This window comes from Agelaius phoeniceus, chromosome 6 (assembly GCF_051311805.1).
Source record: "Agelaius phoeniceus isolate bAgePho1 chromosome 6, bAgePho1.hap1, whole genome shotgun sequence".
Lineage (NCBI taxonomy): Eukaryota > Metazoa > Chordata > Aves > Passeriformes > Icteridae > Agelaius > Agelaius phoeniceus.
In genome coordinates this window covers 15,293,168-15,313,738 of record NC_135270.1, presented here as the reverse complement: position 1 = coordinate 15,313,738, position 20,571 = coordinate 15,293,168, and the positions used below count along the sequence as shown (strand labels likewise).

Sequence of the window (20,571 nt, the reverse complement as noted above, 5' to 3'; positions counted from 1 at the left end):
ATGCCTGTATCCTGATGTACAAATGTCTCAGTTTGCACTGTGAAAGCTATTGCTTTTTGTTTTCCCAGTAGTAAAGATAGTGCAGAAGAAATAGGTTTCAAAATCCTGCTGGTCATCTGTAAGGTGGTTTAGAGTTCATCCTGTTCTGCTAAGATATGACATTTGTAGTGCAGGGCCTGGTGAGGGAGTAAACTGGAGCAACCTCATAGCTGCCAGCATCAGCAGAGACAACTGGATGCTGCTGCAGGGTTTAGCTGGTATTATTTCAGAATAAAATCCTTTCTTTAGGGCTTCAACTCCTGCTGACTGTCTGAAATGCAGCTGCTGTGCTGCAGAACCTCCTGAAAAATTGTATCATATGGATAATTTCATACTGTCAGCAGTACCAACAGTAGCAGGCAAGGAGATTACAAAGAATGGGTTAAATCACAGACTTCTTGCCTCTTCGGTATTCCTGGATAATAATCCACCTACAGTGACTCCACTCTGTGGGTAGAAAATGCCTACCTCTTTTTAAACATAATTTATGCACTCCTTTGCCTTTTGAAAAGGATAGACACCAGCCAGGTAGAAGACTGCTCTGCTGCATTAGGGCTCAGAATTAACCATCAAATGTGTGCCTGATGCGCGAGTCAATCTGCCAAGTCATAAATGTTACAAGCAGACATCTGACTACAGCGTGTATTTTTAAAGTGTGCTTTCTGGCTATGTAGCCTTAGCAAACACTGTTCCTTCCAACCTGTGCTAAAAGGACAGGGATACACATGCTGCTAACCTGGCACAGTATGAAATCTGCCATGAACTGATTTCCCCAGAGGGTTTCTCCCTGCAAGGGCTGTGTGCTACAAGGAGGTGGCTCCCGGCTGATTCCCAGTGTCCTTGACTGGATCTGCAGTGAGCAGGAAGGTGCGTGATAGTTTCTTCTCTGATGCAGTGGTGGCATCTGAGGGGGCTGAGGGTGTGAAGGAAGCTCATTCCTCCCCCACCCCACCCCCATGACAAAAAAGTTCCTGGGCTTGGACCTGGAGGGGTTGGTTGGTGAGAAGTTCCTGCTTCTCAAGTAAAAGTCAGACCTAGAAAATTCTCTGGTGGTTGCATAAGTACTGAAATTGCCACACAGCTAAAGCCTAAAAAGCAAGCAATTGACTAGGGAACATATTTCTAATATAATTGCTTTTTGAACTTTTTTTTGGTCTTGCTTTGAGTTTTGATTAACTTCACATTAATTATAATTAGTGAACACTGAGGAAGAAAGGAATGGTTTTGTTGGTTTGGGTTTTTGGTTTTGGTTGTTTTTTTGGTTGAAATTCCAGCAGCTTTCTGTTGTTATTCTATTTGGAAAAGCAGTAATTCCTGGTCCTTTCAGGAATTACTCAAGGAAAAAAATGAACAAAGAAGTCAAATTTGACACTCTTGATTCCTTGATTTAGGTAATGATATAAGTGATTTTGGGCTATCCCTCTGTGCTGTAAGGAATAAATCTATGGTAAATATGAGGTAGAATTAATCCTTCAAAACCAGTACATATTTTTGAGGAACACAAAAATGGCCCCTAAGCAATCCCCAAGGCATCCAGCCATTTTCTGCTCACCTATGGCATAAATTACCAGATTATTTCAGTGGAGTGTCTTGTGCTGCTCACATATCTGCAATACACCCTCTGGTTTGCATCCCAATCACAGGACATTTTCAGAGACATTGGCATCTGGGTAACTGTTTTATCATCTGCCTTGCTCCCTGAGTCTCCAGGGCAAAATCTGGGCTACTCCTTGTCTCAACACACTGCCAGAAGTGGTCCCAGTGTCGTTCTGCCATGTCTCTCCTGACTTCTCTGCCTCCCCCTGATCTGTAACAATACCTCTGTCCCTTCTAGCTGAATGTTTCCCTGGGAAGTGATTAGCTCATCTTCAATAAGTGCCTGATGCCTTTGTGTCAGAGGTCTCGTAACATAACAGTGAGCCTGGAGACAGAGCCAGCCCAGCTGAGAAAAAAGTGAGTGCTCCTACTCTGCTTTGTGCCTTCCTGGGATTGCTCAGGGTGTCCCACATGTGTCAGGCTTCAGCACATACAGCATCTGCTCTGGCATCTTCTTCCATAGGGTGTTGGTCTCTTGGGAGAGACCCACCTTGCTAGACACAGCTCTCAGCTCAGACAGTCTGCTTGCCCTAGGAAGGCAGGATGTGTTTTCTGCCTACAGCCAAGATAAAAACCAAAGGTTCATTCTTTTGCACTTCAGGGATGGTGAATAACTTGCTCCTTCCATTCAGAACCTTTAGTCAGAATACACAGATTATGGAGACAAGGGGTTAATTCACTAAAAACTATTTTCTGACTTTATGGGATTGCCACAAGCCAGGGCCAGTTAAAATGATGGGTCTGGTAATGGCATGTTGGTGTTTAACTTTACATGCTTTTGTTTTAAAAGAAATGTAAAAAGATGTATGTTTAACTTTTCTCGTTATGTAATTAAAAGTTATGTATTAGATCTGTCGATAGTCTGTTAGGCACAGTCTGCTGGGTGCATCTTGCATTAATTTTTTCATCTGAAATGGCATAAATAATTTTGTGGATTTTAAACTGTTTTCCAGATGCAGTGCTAAGTGTTACTAGATTTTACCTTCCTCATCCATTAAAGCTTTGTTTTCTCGTTTCCTGTCAATCTTACTGAGGAGTGCTGAATAATCAGAATGAAGCAAAAATAAAATTGCCTTCTGATCTCTCTGATTTATTTTGAGAAAACTTTGGTTCCTTCTGTGTCATGTCCTCACTTCACCTGCTTAGAGAAAACATAAGAATGGAAATTCATCTAGTGTCTCCAATTTATCTCCAAATTATTGTGCAACTGTTAGTCTCCACAATACCCAGAAGAGTTAGATAAATAATGTTCTATTATCCTGATTATAGATGTAAATCATTACCAAGAAGTTGTGGCTTGCCAGGAGTCTCATTTGAAGTTGTGGCAAGAGATGGTGCATTTCTGGGCTTCCCAAATAAAATTGTAACACTTTTGTTTGCTACCTTATCTCCTTATTGCTTCAGCCCCATCACTGTATCTGCCACTGAATCTTACACATTTTTTCATATTCGAGTCCTCAGTGAACAGAATACATTAAGATGCCAAAGCTTTTTGTTAGACAGCAAATATTCTCAATTAAAGATTGCTCATTTATTCTAGACCCCTTTTAAAAAAAAATAATGTAGTCAAACAAGGGCAAAGGGGTGCATGAGAGTCACCCCCAGAATAATTCCTGTATGAGGACCACTGCTGGAACCAGCACAGCATCCTTTAGTCTGACAGAGCAAGTGCCTGTGGTGTGCTCTCACTTCCACAAGTGCCCTATCTATTCAAGCCAGTTGTTTTCTCCTGAAATCCCATTTAGTCTTGGATCACAGGTGAAAAGAGTCTCTATGTGTGGTGAAGGACATAATGCTTGTGCAGATCTCCTGAGTGGAGAAGGTAGTTTGGCTAGGTTGGAATGCTGAAATATCCACTCTAGAGCTCTTAAGGAAATGAAGTTGGCCTCTTCCTCTGTCTTTTTTTGTCCTGCCCAGCTCTTGTGCCAGCCATCAAGGTGTCTCACCTTCACAGAAGAAAATGAGTGCATCAGAACAGGCTGTCCAAAATCCTCACGTGTCCTTACAGCAAAGGCTTCTCCAGAATTAGCACTGGTCACAATGCACAAAGCTTTTCACGTGGAACCTAATCCTTTTTTTATTATTTGGCAAACTTGCAACAGCAAAATCTCTTTTGACTTCAAAATCTCTTACTGCAAACCCCTTTCTTCCTAGACTTTTGTGAGGGCTGTTTCTTTGCTTGCAGCACGTGCAGAAGTACTGCATATTGCTAATTCACTTGAATTATTCTGAATAGGTTGTCACCTTGCTGAGAAAGGAATTGCTCTAAGTGACCACAGTCTGAGATTTCAAACTCTTGACTGTCTCTCTCTCCTAGCAAGCTGCTGATTTGTCATCCTGTGTTCCCTTTCCAGGCTCCTAACTCTATTTGTCCCTCAATGTCCAGTGAACCTTGAGGGATGAGACTTCCCTCTCCCTACAGTGATTTGTTTTTCCAGCTCTGAAGACTCCTTCCATCTCCTATTTCTAGGAGATATATCCTCCTCCAGGCATTCTCCTTCTCACTGCTTACATTGCAACCACTATTTTCTGCAGTTCCACTTCAGGAATGTCCTTCTCACGTCTGATGGTGACTGCAGTTCCTCCACTGCATAGCATCCCATGCTCTGTGAGCAGGAGAGCAGCTATTCAGCAGTGATTAAAATGCTCTTTAAAACCCTGAATTGGTGCCCCAGACTCTGGGTGAAAGAGGAACTATCAGAAGGACAAGAACATGTTGATGCTTCTAAAAGGGAGAGTATTTTCATGTCCAGAAAAGGCTAAAAAAGCATAGTGCCAGGTTGAGAATCATCTGAAGATTTTTTTTTTTCTGACCTACATGGAAAGCTGTTTATATTCCCAACTAATTTTGAACTAGACCAGACAAAAAACTCTCACCTCAATCAAGATCAAGACTGCAATAAGATGGATGTGTATTTGTAAGTAACTCAATGGAAATGAGAAAAAGCAATTTGGAAAAAAAAGGAGTTCCTTTTTTCCTTGAAAACATTCAATAAGGTTTGTCATATTTGTCCTTCAGATTTCAAACAAGCAAGGTTTTTTCTTATCTACAGTTTTTAGCAAAATATTGTGCAGAAACGTATTTCCTTTTTTTCTCCTTTTATTCCCTCTTAAATTTTGCTGGTTTTTTCTTTCTTTTTTTTTCTGAGTACCATTTTTGTTTTCACCTTTTTATTAAGTCAGTGTGAGGGATAAAAAGAAATTAATATTGGGGAGAGAAGAGAAACTGGGATTTTTCTTATGGAGAAAAGGATAAAGGTTTGAAAAAGTGTTATTTGAGAGGAGGAGGAGAAATTGGATGAAAAAATATTTTATTGCCAAAATGTATCTACATTTATTTGTCCAGCCCTAGATCTGAAACTGGGGTACATACAATATTCTTTCTTAACCAAAACATCTGTGTATTGTGAGAAGGCTTCCTAAACATCATCTGCAAAATTTCCAAAAATGTAAACCACCAAAAAGATCAAGCCATGAATGGTTTCCCTTCCTTGCAACTCTCACGAGCAGCTGAATTGGAAAGACAAATAACCTTGTGCAATAAATGTTAGAGGGGCTGGTGGCAAGCATGATGACTTTACTTAAGCCTCATGTCTTTCTGTGTGTTTAAAAAAAAAGTGTCTGCTTCAGCATAATGAGAGATTGAAAACCATGAGTGACCACTAAGGATTTTGGTGAAGGCAGATGTATTTTAAAAAAAGAATATATTCTACCCTAAGCTGCAAGCCCGTGGTGAATTTTGTTAACTAGAATTTGTAATTTAGGCAACTGAGTTGGCTTAAAAGCATTTTTGTGGCCTGTGGGCATTTTAATAGCAGGACTCCACTGAGTGTTATTGGGAATTATGCATCTTGAGAGTTTCATGCCATCCTGAAATTTTTCTTGATTATGGCTAGTACCCTATGCAGTGTAAGTACTAAATGGAAACCTTTTTTTTTTTCATTTGAATCCAAGTCCTTATTGATATTCCTGTCAAAATACAGTTTCTGGTCTCTCAAACACAGAGCAAGACTTGTGAATGTAGTTTTCACACATAATTTCTGGATGTATTTGTGAGCCTTTTGCCATCTGTGTACATTACAGATCTTTAGAATAAACTGCTGTGCAGGCTGTACAAGCAGTTGGACAAGCTCATAGCAGAAATCTCTCTTTTTACTTTTTATTTTCTGCAATTGTCAAAGTGAGGAGCAAGGGATGTCACATAAAAGTATTTCTACTATAAGTTTTGCAGTTACTAAAATTAATTATGTGCCCACAGTTATCATAAGTGGAAATTGCATCTGTTAGACTGATACTGCTAAATAAAACCTGGTTGACTACTGGGATGAGCAATATCCTCAGATATCCTTGTGGCAATGAAAAACCCCCCGATTATTCCTAATATTCATATCTGAAACCTCTGCTTAAATTGACAGCAATTCTTGTGCCTATAAACAAAATATATCTCACTTCTAAAACAGATTTAGAACAAAAATATTAGATGCAATTTCTCACTGGTCTAAATTAGATCTTGCTATTGAAGTGAAGAGTAGGAAAAGCTTATATTTTCAAGAAATGCCTTCAAATCAATGAGCAGCTCTGTGTGTTGTTCTCAGCAGACATGCAATTTTGAAACCCTACCTGGATGAAGAGAGTACAAAAACCACTTCACCTTGGTTATAAAAATGATACCTGAATTGTCAAAGGAAAAGCCTATGGATACATACTCCTCCTATGCAGGATTCTATAACCACGTAGACCCAGGGAAGAGAGCAGCTGCCTGCTTTACCCAGTTTTATTTCCTGTTGGATAGAGGTTGTGTAATGTGTCTGTATAAAGGAAGAAATGGCTCCAATTGCTTCAAAGGAGAGTTTTCCACCTGCTAGCAGAAAGAAAGTAAGTATGACCTCCCCAGATTCCTATGTGAGAAATGTAACATTCCCTTGTTTGCAAGAACCCAGCAGAAGCCTTGTGGATGTGCCCCATTCCTCTGAATTTTCTTACAAGGTGACCTGCATCCTAATTGTCTTGAGTATTTTGCCCTTCAATATTGAATACTTGCTTCAAATTCTAATAATATTTTCATTATTGTTGTCCTTTTTGTAGCAGTTTTTTAAAGTTTTTTATAAATTTTTGAGACTCACAGAACCTTGTTGATGCAGGGCAGTATTAGTACCAGCAGTCTCCTTATCAGATGTGATAAATAGATGTACAAAGCTACCACAACAACATTTTAAGTTTTTTAGTGCTTAGAACCTTTGGAGATCAACTTAGGGACCATCTGCACTTGTCACTGACTTCTAAGAGAGCTACAAAAACTGGGATCCAATGCTGGAATTTCTGTTGTGGCCGTGGTGAGCTCAACATTTATATCTAGAGGGGACTTTGATTAATGTAGGATGTCAAAGGCTTCATGAGACCATGGAGACAGGACTCAGCCCAATGCCTGAAACAGACTTGTGATTAGCTGTTTTTCAGATGTGGTAGCAAGTCTTAGGGGTGCCTGAGAGTCTTGAAAATACCATTCCTCCTATTTCAACAGCATAGTTTTTAAAAGTGCATATTTAATTGCAAAATAGGCTGGAACTGTTTTCATACAGAAAGCAAGGGGCTTAGGAGTACAGCTTTACACTTCCTGGCTTTTGCTCATATTCTGCCACAGCTCCCAGTAAGATTTTTCTTTCATCTACATTTGCCATAGTTCCTTCTTTCTTACTTTCTAATAATTTAAGAGACAAGATGACAGAATAGATTAAAAAATATCTATAAATAATACCGTACGTAAAGAGGCATTTACCCACTAAGTCTTAAAACTCATTCTCTGATTTGGATCTATTTTTATAAGCTTCATCTCACTTGACACTGACAATGATTCACATAAATATTAAGTGTTCATTTTTAGTCCAGTGCACATAAGTGAAGCTAAACTGTAGTGTTCTTTAGAGTTTTTACCCCGGAGGTCCTTACTTAGGATGGAAAGAGGGTTAGGGGGATGCAGTTCTTCAGCACTTTACAATCATCACAAAGCTAGTGCAGATGGAGCATTTTAAAATTTTTCAATGACATTCACATTTCAAATGGGTTTTTTTGTTGATTTTTTTTTTCTGTAGGATATAAAAATAGGGTATGTTATCCTGAATTAAAGTCTAAACCTGAAGGCTGTGGAATAACATGGTTTCTTATTTATATCTCTGTTGTGTTGTGGTTATGTTCAACTTCTTCGCTATTCTTTTGCTGCATCTTGTTTTTTAATTAAAGCAGCCCTGAGATGTTTTATTAATTGTCCAAACATTTTGTTCTTTGTACTATGCAGCAAAACTATTTAAGCAATGAAAGAAAATTTTTATTTCAATTTTTGTCACTTCTAAAATCTAATACAATTGTGTTTCTGTTATAGCAGGAGTATATTTGATAACAGATGGTAAAACTGCAAAACTATCTCCGCTTCATTAGCGCCCCTGGCAAGTCTTCCTATATAGGGTGAGTTACAGCAGAGAGGGATATTTAACAATATACCCTTTATAGTTTCCAGTAAGATTTTGGACTAGTTTTAAGTGTATCATGAAAGCAGTGAATGTAATAGCTAGAATGCCCATTGATCACTTGTGTGTTGGTTGTTAAAACCAGAACTAAACATACATGCTGTAAAAGGCTCTCTCTGATCTAGCAGAGACTTGTTTTAGTGCTTTTCCAAGTCAGATTTTTCCTGGCAATAATTTCATTGAGATCACTTTCCTTTAATGATGATCATGGGTTTTTATTAAAAAGTAATAAAATATAAGTGATCAATCTCCATTTAAATTAAAAGAATGCTTATGTTAAAATATTGATGAAAAGGCAGCCTTCAGAGATTTTAAGAATGCTTTTATTTCCATGGCACGAGTGAAAGGTGACAGATTGATAGCCCTGGGAAACGTAGGTCTTTTCAAAACAAATCATGTGATGTGTCCTCACACTGACTTTGGAGCTTGATTTGCAGCATGGCAGAACTGCTCAGGCTCTGGGCTGAAAAAGTCCTCTCTAATTCTGCATACCATCTACTCTCATATCACCTCCTACTTTTCTGTGCATTTTGCACATTCTTTCTCCATAGGGGCTGCACAGAGATCCCAAAATCATAATGCATGGCTCATCCTGAAGTCCAATGCATGAGGACAACATATGGTTATTTCCTACCAGGACCTGGCTTCCAACAAGTGAGTGAAAATAAAAGGACCAGTCTGGTCATTTGCCAACATTAAACCATCTCTGATAATGCCACTATGTATATCTGGTTTGTGCTATTGATCTTGCTGAATTCAGTAGCCCAGAATTACCACAGAGGAACAGCCTCTTCCACATTATTGGGAAATGCTGCTTTGCCATCTTCCAAGTGTAATGGTTTGTGAACTCCTTATGCTGTGCAAATTGGATTAACTTCACTAACTGCCTGGATTATGCAGCTTTGTGAAGTGGGGAGGACTCTCAAGCAGAGATGGATGAAAATTTGAAATTGTGCAGTGGGAGGAAAATATTAAATTTGAAATTTTACATTCTAAGCAAAAAACAGTAGCCACCAGCTTATTGTGTGCAGGGGACTGTTTCATACCATGAATATCTCATGTTTTTGTTTGAGTGTGTTTTTTAAAACAGTGTATATTCACTATGTATTTGGCAAGTTCATTTAAAGGATTTTCCTATTAGTGAAGGAAAATTATGGGCATCAACCAAGCTTTGATATAAGGTAGTTGCCAACAGTGCTAAGGCAGTTTTGGGCACATGCAGAAACAACGCTGTAGGCACTGGGAAATTTTAATATGCATTAAAAAATTACAAATGCATGGTTAGCGTTTTGGGAATTCTAAGCTTGAGCTCACATGGTGCCACCCTTCCATGAGTCTGCCCTCAGAAGTGAAGATGTAGGAAGTGACTGCTAAATTTCCTGGATGCAGGAGTGATGGAGAAGGTGGTGATGGAGAAGCCCTGCTGTCTGTGCACTGGCCACCACAGCTCAGGCACACACCGCACCTCTGGAAGGATCACAGCTTGGGCAATCTTCTGCTGCAGTCCAGGTTGGTTTGGAAAACACTACATCTGAGTATAGTATAAAGCCTTCCCTTAGATGCTGTCAACTTGCTGTTTTTATAGTACAAGCATTTAGAGGTGTCACAGAAATTATAACTCTATTGTGCTAGCTACTGAAATAAACATACAGTAAGGGAGAGAGGAAAAAGTGCAAAGCAAGTAATCTAAGAAATTTTGTTTTTCTGTTTTGAAATCAACATAGGAAGATTAAACTTGTATGATTTCACACACAGTAAAATTCAAAGAAAATGAGAGGGGCTGAAGCATACCCAAATGATGTGCCATACTGAGCTAATAAAATGTGGTGTTTGTGTGCTTGTGGCCAGTGCAAATGTTCATTTGCTGAGCTAAATGTGTGTGACTTGCTTTTGCACTATTGGCATGCTGCAGATGCTGCTCCTGAGAGGATACTTCAGTGCTAACATAGGCAAGCAAGCAGGGCTTTGGTCAGATCTTGTAATAAATTCTCACTCTATAAACTGCATTAATTCGGTTGCTTGCAACCATTTGTACAAATCTCAGGTTTGGGGGCTTTTTAAGGGTTTTGTTTTTTGTTTTCTTGTAAATTTCCACCGTGTAGGTCTGTGTACTCGTCTGAGGACATGTGGGAAAGTTCTGAATGAATGTTAAAAATCACGCAGTAAGAGCCAAGGCTTACCCTGCTGTCCCAACCAAGATATCCTTTGAGAACAGTAAATCCACAGATTTAGGCATTCCTACAGCTGACGGTAATATGGACATGAAGATAAATTTGTGGTTTGGAGTTGAAGATGCTATAAAATTTTTACTGAATTTCAAACTTTTATTTGCCTGTAATCCGTGACGCTGACACGGTGAAAACTGAGCTTCTTTACTTAGTAGAGCAGGTTCTCCAAAAGATGCTTTCTTTAGACCAGTGAATGCACTTTTGCACTATTGATTTCCTGCTGCTTAGACATAACTAACATTTTAAGTAATCTATACAGTTTTGAAAGTTACATTAGGTCTTTTAATAAAATCCCTAGCACCTCAGGGACTTCTTGGTAGGATAGACAGTGAACTCCTATCAGCTGAACACTAAACAACAGAACACTAAATTTCAATATCGCTTAAGCAAAATTCTGACCTAAGCTGATCTGCTACTGCCCCAAAACCTGAAAGCCAACCATCACCCCACAGCAGTTGCCTCAGTCTGGGTATTGGTTGAGCTATCAGAGCACAGTCAGGTTGCTCTTGGTTTGTCCTTACAAGTGCTTTACTGAGAAACCCTGAGTTAAAATCAGTTCTGCATTATGCGGGACACATTCCCGAGAAGTGCTAAGACGTACTGTCACTAGATTTCTTGCAGAACTCCACACTAGATGAGAAGGGGAGATCCATGCTAAAAAAGGAAACAGGAATAGCACAATGTGGCTGAGATCATGTTGTGGTGTTTTTAGAGTAGAGATCAAAGGCTGCTGAGAAGGCAAGCCCTTTTGCATTGCGTGTTGTGGCAATTACACAATTGTCCTTGTCCTGAAAAATTTTACCTGAAATAGATCTGCATGGGTGTCTGGTTGGATCCCACTAAAATCAGTGGTAGTTGGGACTGTGGCCCTACAAAGTGGGGTGGGATTTTAGTGATGGTCCGTTCACCTCCTGCCTGTGTCCTTTTCTGCTCTAGGACATGACCTCCCTTCTGCTGGAGGTTGTAGGTGCTCAGCATTTTAGAGATTTCTTCCTCTTCATTTTGTTTTGAAGTCTGTTATCAAGTCTGAAGCATTCTGACTGAAGGTTTTAATTTAATTTATAACTGGATAAGTCACAGAACTGGCCTGCACCATCTATACCTGTCAATTGACCTGGTGCAATTGAAAACTGCAAGAAGACCAAGCTGATAAATAGAACAGGGATATTGGAATGAATTTTCAAGGGAAATCTGCAGCTAATTTTCTTAGGCATGTTAAATGATAAGCAACCCAAGCTGACCAGATCTTTTTGTACTTAAGAACGTGATTTTTGAGGGCAAACGTCAAAACAAATAGTTATTAAGTAACTGTTGATGTATCTCTGTGTACCTTTAATTTTTTTTGTGAATGGGTAGATTATCAAGAAAATTCGGAAGAGAAGATCAATTTGGTTCGGCTGTGCAGGTGAAAATGTATGTCTTAACTTGTATTTGCCTCTGAAAGTTATAAGACTCAGTAGCAATAGGTTTGGCCTTTGCTATTTAAAAGCAAATAATCAATTTTTTTGCCTCTTAAAAGGGACATTCTCCCCCAGGTTTCCAAGGAAAAAGCCAGTATGACATTTTAAGCTATTTCTTGTAGTCATAACACCTCAGTGGTCCTGACCCAAGATTTTTCAGTCAATCTAGCAGTGCTGAGATTTACTGCTGCTCCTGAAGTATCAACATAATTACGTAAGTGTGTGCCAGCAGTGTGTGCCTGTGTTGGTAGCTCATGTGCAGCACACACATTGCTGGCTGTCTGCAGCGCACTGAAACCTGAGATTTATTGCATTTACAAAAGGCCATTACAATGCAATTTTAACTTACTGTCATTAAAGGGTCTTACATCATAAGCAATCACTGCAAAAAGCCTTGGCCCACGATTTATTCATAATTTTTATTGCATGATTTATTAGCGCCTCTGTTACATTTTATAAATCTTATCAGAAAGAAATTAAAATCACTTAGGGCCTGGTCCTTTTACCTTTACCCGTGTTGGGTGGTACCTTGTTCTCAGCCTGACGGAAATGGGGATATTCCTGGAGTAAGCTATCACTACAGGAGTAGGAGTGAAGATAGCAAAATCTGGTTACTTAGTGAGCACAGGAGAGAGATGTAAAAATTATTCTAGAAATGACAGCATTTGGTTTATATTCCAGGGGGAGGAGGTGGTTCTCCATGGATTCATGGATTTCTCTGATTTCATCCGATCCTACCGCTTCTGTGTACCATTTGGAGTGAATCACATATTTATGTAATTCAGTATTCAGCAGGGAAAGCCAAGTCAGCCTTCTAAACTGTTCTTTCCTCAGATCAAATTCAGCATATAGTAACTGAGAAGCTAATTGTAAGACAATTGCAAAAATCTCAAAATGGCTTTTCTTTCAGTCTTATACCCCAAGAATGCACACAAATCTCATAAAATCAAGCTTGTACAAAATGGAAACTCAGTTTTGCCATCTATATTTGCATGAGAAAGAATCACACACTTGATTATCAGTTAGGGCCCAATTTTTCAATCTGAATACCCCTGCTTGCCCTTTCTATTACGAAACACAGCGCTTGGATATGATTTAGTTGAACATTAATTGAAGTCATGTGGTTTAAAGGGGGATGTATTCTACAGTCCTTTGCAGTAAAAAAAGCCAATAAGATCATGATGAGCTTTGTCAGTATTAGAGCTCTGTTTTGATGCAGTGTGCTAAAGATGCTCATGTCTTTAAAAGATTATGAGCACATGTATTTGAATATGTATGCTCCTAATAAATTGCTAAGATCTATTGCACTTGAGTGCTTTGGAATGGAAATAGGCACTGTGTCTATTAAAAAAAGCAGTACACAGCAATTAATTTGTTATCCTGAACCATACTGCAGGAAAATTCATTTCTATCCTTGAAGTTGGTGGTAATTTTGGCTGAGTTTCAATAACACTAAGGCTGGGCCCTCTGTTGCTGATTTGCTAACATCTCTCCTTATGTTAAGAGAAAGGCAGTATGTATAGACTTTACTAAAGTACTACTGTAAATATTCACTATGCATTTGTACAAATAAGAAAGACAAATACTGTTAAATGCTAGATCGCACAGCAGAAGGGAAGAACAAAATGGAAAAATAGTTTTCCTAGGTATAGTCTAATACACCACATTTCTGTGAACAGTTCTAAAATAGAAATATTATAATTGATCCACAGATCTTTTTCTCCTTTGTCTCATGATAGACCAACAGAGAATTACCAGTATTTTGTTGCCTTTTTTGCCCTAACCAAAACCAAAATAGCAAATGTCAGGAGAAGGGCAAAGAAAATAACTGAAGGTACATAGGGATGGATTGAAGAGAGAAGGGACCAAATATCTTTCTGAAACCGGCCACTAAATTCACATTGATTTCAGTGGCACCACAGTTTACTTCTGCAGAAATATTTTGGGGTGGTTTAATTTTGAAGTCCTTCCTCATATGGAAATCCCACTCAGCATCGTAGGAGGTGGCAGCAATAGGAAGGCATATATATGTGTATGCATATGATGGTATGATCCATACAATCACAGTCTTGGCTAAATGAAGTAAATTTTGTAACCTAGAAACATTAAAATTAAGTGAGATTAAAAAAATTGAATTAAAATGGCAACAGATGCTGTTCTTTTTTAAGGTTTTAGAATAATAGAAATAAAATTGGAAATAGGAAAATAGATTTAAAAAAAAGTCCTTGAATCCAAACTGCTAAGTCTGTACTAGGCAGCCATGGAATTGTCAGGTGGGTAACATCATCTCTCTCATCTCCCCGTGAGATCGTGACTTCAAAGAGATTGAGCTGCTCAGAAGCACACAGGAAGATATGATGTCTGCCCAGAAAATCTTACAAACTGGTGAAACTGTGATTCTGCATGGCTGTTCTGATACTTTTAATTTTTTGTGTGTGTGTGGTAGTTTAAAAACATATTACTTCTGAGTTTGGATGGACAATTCCCAGGAGTTACTTGTGTACCTGCTCCCACCGTGACCAATTTGATGGGGATTAGATGTGGGACTTGGAGCAGTGAACACTTTCTAGCTGGCATTGCAAAGGTTTCTTTGGTCAGGATGCACAGAAGACTACCATGCTTACTAGTGGGTTATATAAGGATTTGCAGTAACGTGTTCCTTGATGGGAGAAAATAAGAATAAAATGGAATTTTAGGAACTATATTAATAATGAATGATAGAATGGTAGTTAATAGATGTCTGTAATTCTATTATATTACAAGTGCAAGGGAAACCTCATTTGATGTGGAAAGATTCTCATTTTTCCAGAGCTGTAATGCAGCGTGCAGTTAAAATTAGGCTGTCTCGTTAATTGTCACAGTATATGGTGAGAATTCCTGCAGCCAGCTTCAGTGCAGGATTAGATATGGCTCTGCAGGAGACACCTTCCAGAAAGGCTCAAGGTGGGAGAGCAGCTCCAGCAGGGCCCCTTGGAAGCTGTCCCTGCGGAGGGTAGGGGGAAGTGAGCAGGGCAGCTCTCATCCCCTCTGCTCCTGCTTGGTGGGAGGCTGCAGACCACTGTCTGTGGAGTGCTCCTGTGCCAAGCATGTCCTGCATCACACATCTATGGAATAAACTCCCCTTGTGAAGGATGAGGAGTATCTGTTTCCACTCCTTGAGATCTGCTTCAATTCCTGAGCTAAGCTGTGCTGGCCAGGGATAAGGAACGAGCAGAATCACCCCAGCCTCTAATCCTCAAGACAGTGTGGTTATTCAGGAACTAGGATCCCATAAACATTTTCATACCTATAGGTTGTACTTTATATAGAGAAAAATCAGTTTAAATGAACACAGCAAGGTTGAAATGCTCCTGAATGTACAAAAGAAAGCTGGAAGAAATCCCTGGGGAATACCTTTCTCTCATCTCTTTACCACTGTCCTTTTTCCTGTCTCCTTCTCAGTGTCAGAAACTTGTCCTTCAAAAGTCACCCACTGAGGAAAGCAGATTCTTCTGCAGGATGTGAAGGGGAAACATGAGGGAAGGGTGAGTGAGAGTTTTGCTTTTCCTCTTACAGATCAAATTGGTACAGCATATGCCAGGATTGCAAGTCAAGCTGTTGAGGACTTTCCATAGGACCCTAAGCAGCTTTTATTTAAAAAACAGACAAAAGGCTTATTTAGAAGGACTACAAAAGGTTTCCTAAGAGTCCATTAAAAAAGCTTAACTCTCCAATTTGAATGTGAGCAGTAGTGCACAATCTCAGCTGAAAGCTCCTTTTCTCAAACACTGAGTAACCCAAGGAATGTGAATTAACACAAGCACAACCTTATCCTGCTGTGGAGGAGGAGGAGGAGGAAGGGGAATAAATATGTTAGATACCTGCAGGCCAAACTCGCCAGGCAGTCAGTGGGAGCTTTACTAGTGGAAGAACAGCATGACCAGACATAAATATAAAGGGGAGAGGATGCCAAGAAAATATTTTTCACACATTTGTGTACTGAGGGACCTATGAAGTCTAGTAAGTACAGAGGGCAGAAACTCTACCACAGTGTAACTCTCTGCTGCTTTAGCATAGCTTTCTGGCTGACTCTATTTCCCCCTTTTTGCCGACTTAGAAAAAATAAATTTACAAAGTTGTCTGACGATGCAAAAAGGACAGTTCTAATGAGCTTCAAAGAAACATCAGTTTAGGTAAGGTCAGTGATATTTAGCTGTCTGGACAGATGATTTTGACAATCCTCCTGGATCCCTGGATCTTTCCCATCATCTTTTGTTACTCTGTTCAGATCTCAAGGCACAAGATTTTGCCTCTGATATCCAAACATGGATTCTTTAGGTTAAGGAGAAGTGTAATACCTGTTTCTCTTACTAAGATAGATGTCTAAGGCAGTCAATCAAGAAAAGACAGTTTGTTTCAAATATTATAGATATAGAAGATTATGCAATTTTTGAAGTGTTTCCTCTTTTTAGAAAGAACTACATTATTAAGAAATTAGCATGGAAAAAACTTTAATTAAAATCAGCCACTATTGTTTTAACAAGCAACTGTTGACTATGTTGCACCCAAAGACAAATGATTAGTGACTAGGAGCTTTGCTTAATCAAAGTAAGAAATAAACAAAATTTGCAGAGTTAGCTGATTTTGCCTGACGTACACAAATGCACTTCCAGTCTTCCCTGGCTGTCTACAAGGAGATCAGGAGTAATTTAGTATGAGTCAGGTGGAGGTGAAGCAAAACAGTCAAATGTACCTGTATTTGCAAGCAGTGTCCATCAAAATCCTCCAAGAATGGCTGGATTTGAGTAAATGCTGAGCTTTTCATAGACAGTTCCTAAACATTCACTGATCTAGGATACCAGATACAGTCCAGAGAATCTTGCTTTATACAGATATGCAGATTTTCATTTAATCTTAATATTCAGAGACGGCATTCCTTTTACTTGCCCAAGTGTAACACTATAATGGTTATGTAAACTGATGCTTACATTGAGCTGTTATTTTGACATGCATTTTGGTGTCATATGTAAACATCAAAGGTCTGTAATAACCACCCTTAATACAGGTCCCAGTTCCCTTTAGGAAGAGAAAATTTTGTGGTGGTTTGTTTTTTTTTTGACAAAATGGCAATGTGAATTTAGATTTTTGCACAATTAAATTGCAGTTTGTAACTAAAAGTAGCAGACTCAATTAGAAGTGGGGTAACGCTGGGTTTGTTGCCTGACTCTACCAATAATTGCCTTAATATACCATTCACTTGTTAATAATGTTATCAATTATTTTACTATAAATTAGCTATTGTGAGCTTCAGGTCTTTTTGCAATGTCTGTGATAGGTTACAGGAGCATAAATCAAACTCCCATCTCTTTTTACATCCATAACCATAACTTATGGCTTTTATTAGGAAATGTTAAGTGTCCTATAATGTCTTCTTAATGGACAGTGTGTGCATGTGTTGATGAGGAAAGCCATCTTCCTTCATGCAAAATATTAATGCATGTGGCCTATGTCTCCATAGATACAAGTTAAAGAATCATATTTAACCCATGAAATATTCAGAGTAGTCATATTTATCTAGTCTTAACAATCCTCTAAGGAAAGAACAAGTCAGAGGTAAATCAGGAGTTGGATTCTAACAGGTATGCACAAGTGATTGTGAATAAATGGTACATCATTCTCTCAAAAAAAAACCCAACAAAGCCAAATTATTTTATAAAACACCTATTGCTAAATGAAAATACCCTCAGAGAATTTTTATCCTTCTAGAATTCCAGCCCGTGCATCAAAAAGACTCCTAATATTGGTTATAAATTCTTGTCCTTCTCCTAAAATATCATAATGCCTCCAAGAAAAAGGGTGTTTTAAGCTCTGTATCCTTTTCATTGGGACAATATTATCCATTTGGCTTTTGAACCATTTCCCAAAACCTTGAACAAGCACATTACTTTCACTTGAAATATGTTTTACCAACAGATTCCTGGGTACCAGAGAGATCTGCTATTCAGATTGCCTGCTAGCACTGGGCTTGATTAATGGAAACCAAGCACTTTGAAGGATATCCTCCAGCCTTGTTCCCTTGGCAGAAATCAGGGATTTGAAAGCTGCAATGCAACAGCATCATCTTTCCATCTTGTGGTAAATATTCTATTATTCCTTTATCCTCCACACTGTTTAAAGGAATTAATTTAAATACGAGCTCCTTTGTTCAGGGAGGAAGTCTCCAAATGGTGTACGAACAAGAATCTTTAGAAATGCACCAAGATATAACTCCAGGCTCTGCTCCAGCTTTCCCCATTCATTCAGTTTGCAGACCTGGTGTCTCCCTGCTGGAGATCTCTGCTCAGACCAAGTCTCCGGCAGCTGCTATTCTGCCACCCATTCATACACAGCCAGCTCCCCTCTCCCTGCTCCTTGCATTTCCACTTCTCTTTCCTCCATCCATCCAATTTTCTCCCTAATCTGATCTCACTTCTTTGATCCTTCTCAGGAACACTGATCACCCTCCCCCACCAAAGCACCACTCATCCTTCCTGAGCTCTGGCAAAAATTAAGCTCTAACAAAGGTACATTTAAGAGTAGAGCCTATGCCAGCCAATTTCTTTATGAAGGCACTATCCTCCATCTGTTTCCCTAGTTATCAAATTGACTATCTTGGGAGTTAATCCTGCTGCTGTTCCTGAAGCAAATGTTTTCAGTACTTTTGATTTCAGGAGCAGAATCAGCCCCTAATTAATGTAACTATTCTCATAGCATGAGGAGGTGCCTACTTAAAGCAGTTGGATGACTGTTACAGACCATTTTTATCCATACCTATGCTGTGAACTGCACCAGTGTGCATTCCCTTTCCAAAACAACCGCAGGCACCAGGAGGGGAGGAGTTGTCCTTCAGTAGCAGGCAAGAAACCTGTCAAACCCTGTGTCCCTTCTACATGAATGAAACCCTTTCCTCTGATTAATACTTTGCATTTCCCACATGGGAAAAAGAGACAGAGTGAGCAGATGAATTACCCATTTTCAGAGAAGCATGTTCATAAATATTTAACTTGGTATGTATGAGAAAAGAGAAAGGCACTGACTCCCTTTCCAGTCCAGGCTGAAACTCTCCAAATCCCCTGGTACCGCTGGGAATGCTTTCTCCCATAATCCTTTCCCCATCTCATAAAGGGGAGAGAGCCATTAGCTTGTAAGAGGGCTGGACAAGGTGTCTCTCTTTACTGGGGGATGTCTGACTGTAAGAATCTATGCATAGAGGGAAATTACCTGGTGTAATGGAGACCTCTCTGGCCTATGACCGGGACCCTGCCCCAGGCTGGGAGTTTTAGGAGCCTGTTAGAAAATAAGGGTCTCTGGAGGCCCACATCTGAGTACATAGGCTCAGGCCTTGGTATCTACTAGTTCCCCATGCCTGGGGCCTGCTTGAGAGTATGGGTTACATCCCCATAGACCCCACGTGGTGATTTTTGTATGGCCACACACATGGATGGCTGCTCTGCTCTGACAGCAGAGAGAACCCTGGTGATGCTGGGAGGAAGTGGGACCGCAGGGCGGTTTGAGTGTTTTGATGAGGGTGCTGATTGCATAGCTTACCCTTGCATATCTGGAGGAGTAGGGATCCTCAAAGAGTGCCCAGATGCGGGGCTGCCACCGTCTCCAGAAGCCCCCAGACCTGCCATCTGGGGAGTCACTAAGTGCTAGGCGTTTTGTCATCTCCAGCTCATCTTCACCATCACCAGAGTCTCCGGTGCCATCTATGTCTCCGTCCTCAGCACTGCTATCCAGGGGAGCCCCACCAAAGCTGTCCAGAGCCTCTTCGGCGTCGCGGTGCTGCCGGTAGGTCATCCAACAGCAGGGCTCCACATCGGTCTCATCGATACCCCAGAAGGCCAGCTCCTCCTCATACAGGGGCCCGCACACGTCCGCGGGGCAGTGCAGCTTGCCAGTGCGGTAGTAATTCAGGATGTGGGCGAAGACGCCCGGGTGCCGGTCAAAGAAAAACTCATCCGTACGGGGGTCATAGTCAAAGTGGCTGTGGGCATCGGGCTCAGCGATCCAGGCCAGCCGCGTGCCGGGCAGGGTGCGCAGGGTGCTGCGGTAAGTCTGGTGCCTAGTCCCTCCCACGTTGATCACAATGCGGTCGCTCTCGTCGCCCTGGCCCATCTCGTCTCTTATTAGGCATGTCGCAGACTCATCCAAGCAAGCACGGCAGGCAGCAAGCCCGTCAGGGGACGGCTGCTCGGCGGCAGTCGGTGCCTAAGCCGAGCCCCGCTCCGGGCCCGCGGGGGCGAGGGGCCCCGGCCAGCCCCGCTCCCCCGAGGCCGCTCCGAGGCGATGCCGGTGGCGGTGGCTCCCGGCGCTGCGCCGCCTCCGTCTGGAGTCAGACGCTCGGGGTCCGCGGCAGCTGCAGCCGCGGCGGAGGGGCAGGGGCAGGGGGGGCCATGCTCCGGGAGCGCGGGCGCTGCGGTGCCGGAGGGGGAGGGCCTTTCCCTGGTTGGACGTGGCCAAAAGCACAAGGGAAAAAAAAAAAAAAGGAAAAAAGAAAAGGGGGGGGGGGAAGAAAAATCACGGCACCGGCGCTGTCCACAGGTGCGCGGAGCTGCGGGGCGCCGGTGCTGGCTGCAACCCCCGCGGGGAACGCGGGGCTGTGCCCGCGCCCCTCCCGGCGCTGCGGGCGGGCGGGGGGCGCCGCCGGTGCTGAAGGGACAGCGCCGCGCTCCCGTTGCCTCCGCCCCTGCGCCCGGCCGGCCCGGG

The 20,571-nt window shown here is 41.1% G+C and overlaps 1 protein-coding gene across 8 annotated transcripts in view; it reads right to left on the bottom strand.

The window, feature by feature from the left end:
- KCNC1 (potassium voltage-gated channel subfamily C member 1) overlaps positions 1-20,322 on the bottom strand; it is a 123,488-nt gene extending 103,166 nt beyond the window's left edge. For 7 of the 8 annotated variants that reach the window (XR_013182719.1, XM_054634195.2, XM_077179872.1 and 4 more), the window contains exon 1: positions 19,411-20,320. Coding sequence is in view for 7 of the 8 variants with exons in the window: in XM_054634195.2 (XP_054490170.1) it covers positions 19,411-19,980 (570 nt within the window). In the remaining variant the exon portion in view is untranslated. Of the gene's footprint in view, positions 1-19,410 lie in introns of all 8 variants that reach the window. The other variant, XM_054634193.2, reaches the window with a different exon arrangement.
- Between the last annotated feature and the right edge of the window lie 249 nt (positions 20,323-20,571).